Below are 8,256 nucleotides of genomic sequence, written 5' to 3' on the forward strand. Positions count from 1 at the left end.
CTGCGCGCACTCGTCCACGAAGCTGGAGTTCTGTGCATGCACAGTAGCTCCGGCTTTAGAGCTGAGATAGCGCAGCTGCTGACCTCTGTTCTCTATCTTGGACAAGTGAGCGCAGCTCCTTGTAGCTGCGCACTGAAGATGTCTGGGTAGGAGGATCAAAGAGGCTCAGCTCAGCTACTCCACGCCCCAGTAGCCTCTTTAGAAAATTTGCATAATACCCTGATTAAAGATTAGCAAAGATAGAGGGGAGTAAAGGATTAGCCCTATAAAGGACTATCCTACATTCCTTTAAACCAGAAGGATCTTGTTATATCCGGTTCAGTTCAAGCTTCAGTTCCTAAGTATAATAGGAAGCATGGAGCATAATATTGCAACAATTTAATTGATTTAGTCTCAACAAGAGATGACTATTTATCTATATTTAATATTAATAAAATTGTCTATATAAATATATAAATGATCCATTTAAAAAAAATGCTGAAAAGTCAAATCACATCAAAAGACAAGGGGGTGCTGTCTTTGTCTGGAAAAAAATAGATTCAATCTCCAGAGGAGACTAGACTTCTACACCGGAAGAATTAGAAATGTTGAGAACAGCTAAGCTCAGGAACAGAGCACAGCAGGGACAGCAGAGAGCTTTACACTGGGCCTAAATGCATCTAAAAATGATCTTGTAATATAGAATTGTACTCATATTACATCCCAGCCCCTTCACTTGTTTTCTTGATTAAACATTATGGACATACATGTATTTTTTAACTGTAAAAACTATAAGTAAGCAACCTCCTTTATCATAATTATAACAAAGCATTTAGTACCAAATAACTGTAATAACTTCATAAAATGCAATAAGAAGCCCGTAGGTTATAATGGCTGGTCGGACATGTGCAGCCACTCCCACGCAGAACATGGAGTGATCATGCACCCACATCACGAGGTCTAATCTACATATTTCGTGACTAAAAATAACCCTCAAGGATGGAAATGTATGTGCAGTGTTCAATAGGTCTTATTGGCCTTCACCTATTGTTTACCTGGTATATTTTCAGTTATATGGACATTCATTAACATTGTGGACATTCATTGGGTGCAGAGAGGGGCAGAGGGGAGATATCATGATGAGTTTTGGGTATAAATCTTTGTCCTCTATGCTCTCTCTTCATTCCGGACCTATTTCCACCATGAAATTCCTCCTGATCTGTGTGCTCCTCGGAGCAGCTGGTGAGTCTTATCCTCTTTTATATGACTTTAAGTACATTGCTCATTTAAAATCATTTTCACGTTATGTTTTTAAAATTGTTCTTTTCTTCTTTTTCTCTAATTTTCTGGATTCTCCAATGTGATTATTATATAATGTGATCCTTTATCATATTCTCAGCTGCTTTTGAGGATGATGATAAGATCGTCGGAGGTTACACCTGTACCAAGAACTCTGTCCCCTACATTGCATCTCTGAACTCCGGCTACCACTTCTGTGGAGGAGCTCTGATCAACAACCTCTGGGTAGTCTCTGCTGCTCACTGCTACAAGGCGTAAGTTACCTTAGTCCTGTCTGAGATTATTTCAATGGGGGTAATTTATCATTAGGCGGCACCTTGCGACAGTTCTATGTCTGTCTTCGGAGCTCCCCTACCGTCAGATTCATTAATGTGGCTTTGACCATTGAAAAATCTGCTGGCAGTGTTTTATGCTATTGGGTTTGTTGGCAACAATCTGATAAAAAGTCACAAAAAACATCAAAAGTAACAGAACATAGATCAGGGTGGGACTGGAGTCAATTTGTGCCAAAACTTGTGCATAAACGGAAAGTGTAATGAATTTGTTGCGAGCAGGATCTATGTCAAAATGCACTGTGTCACTATGTCACTATGCACTGTCCCATGTTCATTTGGCACAATGGAAAGTCGCAAAACAGCTATTGCACTACAACTGTGCCAAAACACTGGTAAACATAGACAAAAAAATTATACACCACCCCCATTGAATTACACTTTATGAACTAGACCAAATTGAGTTTTTGAGTTCCAAATCCCAATCCATCAAAGATAAACCATAGCCTTTCAGAGTTTATACACTGGTTTCATTCCACTTTTGCAGGAGCCTTCAGGTCAGACTGGGAGAACACAACATCGCCACTAGTGAAGGTACCGAGCAGTTCATCAACTCCGCCAAGGTCATCAGACATGGAAGCTACAACTCCAGAACCCTGGACAATGACATCATGTTGATCAAGTTGGCCTCTGCCGCCACTCTCAACTCTTACGTCAAGGCTGTGTCTCTTGCCTCTGGCTGTGCCGCCGCCGGCACCAGCTGTCTGATCTCCGGATGGGGCAACACCCTGAGCAGTGGAAGTAAGTCATGGGCTACATGTTTCTCAGTACTGTCATGTGCATCAACATTACAGCTTTAAAATAATATAGGTTACATGATATAGATCATTATTCTTTAAGTAAATAAGAGACAGATTCCTTACAGCCTCTAATTTTTTATTTTTTTTGGACGCATCAAGTTATAGGCATTTTTTATCTTAATTTATCCCTCTTGAATACCTTGACAATAGCAGATGTCTCTGAGGGCCCCAATGTTTTTTTCCTCTGCCAGATGTAGTTTAAAGCTCAAAGGCACCATTGCAAAATATAAAGCTTTTTTTTGTAAAGTTAAAGAGGTTGTCTGAGGCCTTAAATAAAATCATAGGTGACTGCTTAAAAAAAAATTACTTACCCCAGTGGTCCCTCCGGCGTTCCGTGCTGCCATCTCTCTGGCCTGTGCCTCTGTTTGTTTACAGGGGCACGAAAGCTGCACAGAGTTAAGCTGCTGGATGGCCGAGGTGGCCTCCATGCCCACGCATTCCGCATCATAAATGCTGGGAATAGGGATGGGTTGGCGTGGCATGCCACCTCAGCCGACTGGAAGGTGAACTCCGCGCAGCCTCCGTGCCCCTGTTTGGTTAAAGGGACCAGAGAGCCGGCATCGCGGGATGTCAAGAGGGACTGCGGATGTAAGTAAATGTTAATTTTTTTGAGCAGCCCCCTACCGATCTCGAACAAACCCTTTAAAGTAAAATGCACTACTAGATCTCATATAGTATAAAGTCCATTAATAAAGGCTCCCACCCGCCATTTAACATTTAATGTTAATATACTGGCGATTCATTTATGTTGTGATGAAACTTTAGCTATCTTTCTCCCCTTCCCCCATAGGCTACATTGACCAGCAGGGTGTGTTGCCTTTGCGTCTCATGTGTTGCATCCCTCCTCGATGACCATTAATAACAGGCATCCCCTGTCCTAGGCCATTTATAGAAACCACTAGGAAGCTCAGGAATTGCATATTTTTCATGTCTGCGGACCTTTACTTTTACTTTTTGACTTGTTTTTAATAAGATAGATAGAAATATACAATAAATGAAGACCAGATCTATTGAATAAACTATGTGCTCATGCTGGATATCCATTTACTTGCAGCCAACATGCCCAACCTCCTCCAGTGCCTGAACGCCCCCATCCTGACCTCTTCCCAGTGTAGCAGCGCCTACCCCGGAGAGATCACCGGCAACATGATCTGTGTTGGATACATGGAGGGAGGCCAGGATTCCTGCCAGGTAATCAGTCTTCTTAATCTTAACAACGATAGTCCAGATCTTATATTTCTAGTTTTCTTCCAGTTTACGTCTAACTAAGTGATGGGTTGTCAAGGTTTCTAAAAAGCTAACAATGTCTCTGTGTCTCTTCTCAGGGTGACTCTGGTGGACCCGTGGTCTGCAATGGACAGCTCCAGGGTATTGTCTCCTGGGGCTATGGCTGTGCCCTCAGGAACTATCCTGGTGTCTACACCAAGGCCTGCAACTACAACGCCTGGATCTCCAGCACCGTTTCTGCCAACTAAACATCTCTTCTTTCTTTCATCTTTTTTTCTGCTCTTGTAATCTAACACCCAACATTGTAGCAGTTCATGTGTTAATAAATAGAACACATTTAAAACAATTGTTCCTTTAAGTTTTTTTCCATTGAGAAAAAGAATAGTAAGCACGTTCATTTTTCTAAGGTCAAGGACAGTATCGTACACGTTGATCCTAATTTCAACTCTTGACACGAGGAGAAATAGTGACCGCACTCTTTGTGGTTGTGGTGCTCAATGTCGGATTCTCAATCCAACTTTATCCATATAGAGAACTTGGCACAAGGGGATGAAAATTGGAAAATTCATCCCTGTTTGTGCCATGTCCCCTATTTTCAACTTTATTGTATAATATCAATCTATTGTATACTACAGTGTGGCATCGAATACCAGCAAAGCTGTGACTTACTCCTCTACCTCTCTTCTCCATAGACTTCTATATTATCAGACATATCAATGAGCTCCAATCTTATTGCTAGTGAGATCAAATTCAACTAAGATTACGCAATGAAAAGTGGAAGGACAATATCTTGGAAAGAAGCGCTCCGTACTGATAGGACATGTTACATTGTTCCCTTTACTTAAGAAAGGAAGCATCACATAGCAAAATTTTAGCCTGGGAACGAGCAATAAATCACATTACTTTGCCTCCACAAGGACACATGGGGGGGGATTTACTAATTCTGGCGCAAGCACAACTGTCGGCATCGGAGATCAATCTCCGGAAAGCACAGCCTGATGTTTTAAAATGGCACCCGGATGTAAGTAAATAATGGGTAGACGGTAATAATCAGTCGTGCGCCATAAAAATGGCGACATCAATGAGATGTGCGCCAAAATCTTATATGGACTGCGCCTTAATTTTGCTTTCTGTCCAAAAATTGCGGCTAAAAATGCAGACAAAATACACATAAATGTGACGGATAATGTGGAAAAGTTAGGCCACGCCCACTTGCACCAAAAAGAGACAGAGGAGTCGGAATAGTCGGAAACATCTGTTCTTTCTGGTGCAAACTCATTACATATGTTCCGCAACAATTCTGTGCCAAAACACCCCCGAAAGATCGCGGCATTTTTTAGGGGCAGATACGATAATACATGTCCCCCATGGTGTACCAACACTGCGTTGTTGTCTGTGAAAGGAGCTCCATATAGAAATGTTATGCATGTGTGCAGACTAGTCTAAGTTGCTTGGCTCCCCTGACATCCTAGGGCCAGGTTCGATTCTGGCTTTTTCGCTGCCTTAAAGGGCACCTACCACCACAAATCTACCTATAAAGGTAGATCGGGTGGTAGGTGGATCAATCGGACGTGAGGATACCCCTTTTAAGGGCTAATCCTCACGTCCCCACACTGTTTTGTAAACTTTTATTACCTTAATATGTTAATTTACTTATGCGGCTACTGGGGCGTGGAGTAGCCGCATCTGAGGTTACACGAGGCGGCTACTCCACGCCCCGGTAGCCACATTACCCCTCCTACTCACCATGTTCGGCGCGCAACTGCTCGTAGCTGCGCGCCCTCGTCCACCGATCCTGCCGTCTGCGCATGCGCAGAACAGCAGGCCCGCGCCTGCGCGGTCACTGCTCTGAAGCCGGGGCTGCACAGACGCGGGCCTGCTGTTCTGCGCATGCGCAGACGGCAGGATCGGCGGACGAGGGCGCGCAGCTACGAGCAGCTGCGCGCCGAACATGGTGAGTAGGAGGGGTAATGTGGCTACCGGGGCGTGGAGTAGCCGCCTCGTGTAACCTCAGATGCGGCTACTCCACGCCCCAGTAGCCGCATAAGTAAATTAACATATTAGGGTAATAAAAATTTACAAAACAGTGCGGGGACGTGAGGATTAGCCCTTAAAAGGGCTATCCTCACGTCCCATTGATTCACCTACCACCCGATCTACCTTTATAGGTAGATTTGTGGTGGTAGGTTTCCTTTAAGCTCCCCCTCCCCCTTCAGAAGTCCCTGATCATCTGCTATATTCCACCCACATAATTTACAGATCAATATTTAAGAAGCTTTTATCATTTACTTAAAATTAATAAAACCCCCACCCAGTGCCAGTGGCTACACATGCTAATGATGCCTCACACACTACTAGTCAGTCAGTGGCGCAGACATTTGTGCCATCTAGTTCTTTACAGGTGATGATCTGCTCCATCAGGAGGATGACTTCTCCCAGCCATGGTTTATCACTGATGAATTTGTTGCAAGATGTCTTCAGCTCCGCATTGCAAATCCCCCACACTGTGCACCCAAAAATACCACAATCACTCACAGTATACGGTGCACCCCTGCACAATTATAGTATATAAAGACCCTCTCCCTGCACAGTTATATTATATACAGCCTCCCTTCCTCAGTCATATTATATACAACCTCCTCTTTCCAGTATTAGTATATACAGCCTCCCCCTCCCCAGTCATAGTATATTCAGCCTCCCCCTCCCCAGTTATAGTATATACAACCGTCCCAGTCATTGTTTATACAGCTTTCCCCTCCCCAGATAGAGTATATACAACCTCTGAAATCATAGTATACACATTGTACACTCCCCCTTATAGTATATATAACCTTCTCCCTCTCCAGTTATAGTATATAGAGTTTCCTCTCCCCAGTCATAGTATATACAGCTTCCCCTCCCCAGTTATAGTAAATACTATCTCCCCAGTCATAATATATACAGCCTCCCCTCCCCAGTTATAGCATATATAACCTTCTCCCTCCCCAGTTAAAGTATATAGAGTCTCCTCCCCCAGTCATAGTATATACAGCCTCCCCTCCCCAGCCATAGTATATACAGCCTCTCTCCTCTCCAGTTATAGTATATATAACCTTCTCCCTCCCCAGCCATAGTATATACAGCCTCTCTCCTCTCCAGTTATAGTATATATAACCTTCTCCCTCCCCAGTCATAGTATATACAGCCTCCCCTCCCCAGTTATAGTAAATACTATCTCCCCAGTCATAGTACATACAGCCTCCCCTCCACAGTTATAGTATATATAACCTTCTCCCTCCCCAGTTATAGTAAATACTATCTCCCCAGTGATAGTATATACAGAATGCTCTCCCTGGTATATACAGCCTCCCTTCTCCAGTTATAGTTTGTACAGGGTCATCTCTCCCCAGTCATAGTATAACCCACATCTCTTCCACCCTCCCAGTCATAGTATATACAGCCTCCCCAGTCTTTGATTATACAGCTTCCCCTCACAATCATACTATATACTGCTTCCCAGTCATTTCATATAATAAATGTAGCCAGTAGTAAAATTTAAAAAAAGATACTCCTCCCCCAGGACATCACTTCACCCGTGCCCTGCAGAGTATATGCAGTAGCACAGATAAAAGTATCTAAACACATCAATTGTGCCTGTATCTTAAAGACACATGTGCTATTGATTTGGCAGGTGCGCAATTTTGTTCCCGAATCGCCTACATTATCATTGCCCATTCTGACGTCGCTTCAGGGCTGCATTTTACTAACTGAGGTGAGATCAACATTGCACCTTATGGCAGATGCGGACCTACCTGGGCTTCATAGAGGCCACTATTCCAAAAAGTTATAGATGTTGGAGGTGGAAATTCAGGTCCACATAAATGATTTGTAGCTTTCATCTTCTACACTCGCGAGTGTGATGCAATGAACTTGCATCACACTCACAACACGTGCTGCTCGGATCGCACAGTCCCAACGCTGCAAACCGGAACTGAACTGAGCATATCAGTTCAGTTCCGGTTTGCAACGTTCGAGCCATGCGATCCGAGCAGCACGCGTCGCGAGTTCATCACCTCACACATCTACCACCAGGATGAAGGATTGTAAAACAAACACACTGCCATACTGCTGAGTGCCTCCTCTGGCACGATCCACTCTTCTTTAAGCTTCATATATCCTTGTGTTAAGAACAAAACACTTTAAACGTATGCAAATGAGCCTGAGGGGCTCAAGGCCCAACTAACATCTATGGAGCCTGGAGACCCTCAGGCTCATTTGCATAATTAAAAAAAAACCATTTTAAAATGGAAACCATGGAACCATGAAACCATGGAATAAGAAGCTAAATGAAGAGTAGATCCTGCCAGAGGGGGCACACACCAATATGGCAGGGTCCTTGATTTACAATCCTTCATCCTAGTGGTAATATCAAAATCAAACATGATAAACCATGATAAAATGGTTGATCAGCCATGATCAACCATTGCTGAGGGAGTAATGGGAGGGTGAGACAGTGTAAAAGTCGGTAAAGCCAGGCTAGGGTAGACTCTCGGGCTCATTAGCATAATTTTAAACGTTGATTTTAGAAGGAAGGAGGCCATGGATAGTCACGGTGCCTGGAGCTATGTCCCTGGTTTATC

General features: G+C 43.6%; 1 protein-coding gene across 1 annotated transcript; it reads left to right on the plus strand.

Moving 5' to 3' along the window:
- The first annotated feature begins 1,111 nt into the window (after window positions 1–1,111).
- On the plus strand, window positions 1,112–3,983 carry LOC140105646 (trypsin-like). Its single transcript, XM_072129653.1, has 5 exons — window positions 1,112–1,221; window positions 1,379–1,532; window positions 2,098–2,351; window positions 3,465–3,601; window positions 3,736–3,983. The coding sequence occupies exons 1-5, from the start codon at window positions 1,116–1,118 to the stop codon at window positions 3,883–3,885; spliced, it is 801 nt and encodes a 266-aa protein (XP_071985754.1). The 5' UTR covers window positions 1,112–1,115; the 3' UTR covers window positions 3,886–3,983.
- Window positions 3,984–8,256: the final 4,273 nt, after the last annotated feature.

Source organism: Engystomops pustulosus, chromosome 11 (genome assembly GCF_040894005.1).
Source record: "Engystomops pustulosus chromosome 11, aEngPut4.maternal, whole genome shotgun sequence".
Classification (NCBI taxonomy): Eukaryota; Metazoa; Chordata; class Amphibia; order Anura; family Leptodactylidae; genus Engystomops; species Engystomops pustulosus.

Excerpts from the sequence above, each read along its gene's own strand:
- LOC140105646 (XM_072129653.1), top strand. The coding sequence starts at position 1,116 with ATGATGAGTTTTGGGTATAAATCTTTGTCCTCTATGCTCTCTCTTCAT. Across the intron at positions 2,352-3,464 it reads CAACACCCTGAGCAGTGGAA|CCAACATGCCCAACCTCCTC; the intron begins GTAAGTCATGGG and ends ATTTACTTGCAG. Across the intron at positions 3,602-3,735 it reads GAGGCCAGGATTCCTGCCAG|GGTGACTCTGGTGGACCCGT; the intron begins GTAATCAGTCTT and ends GTCTCTTCTCAG.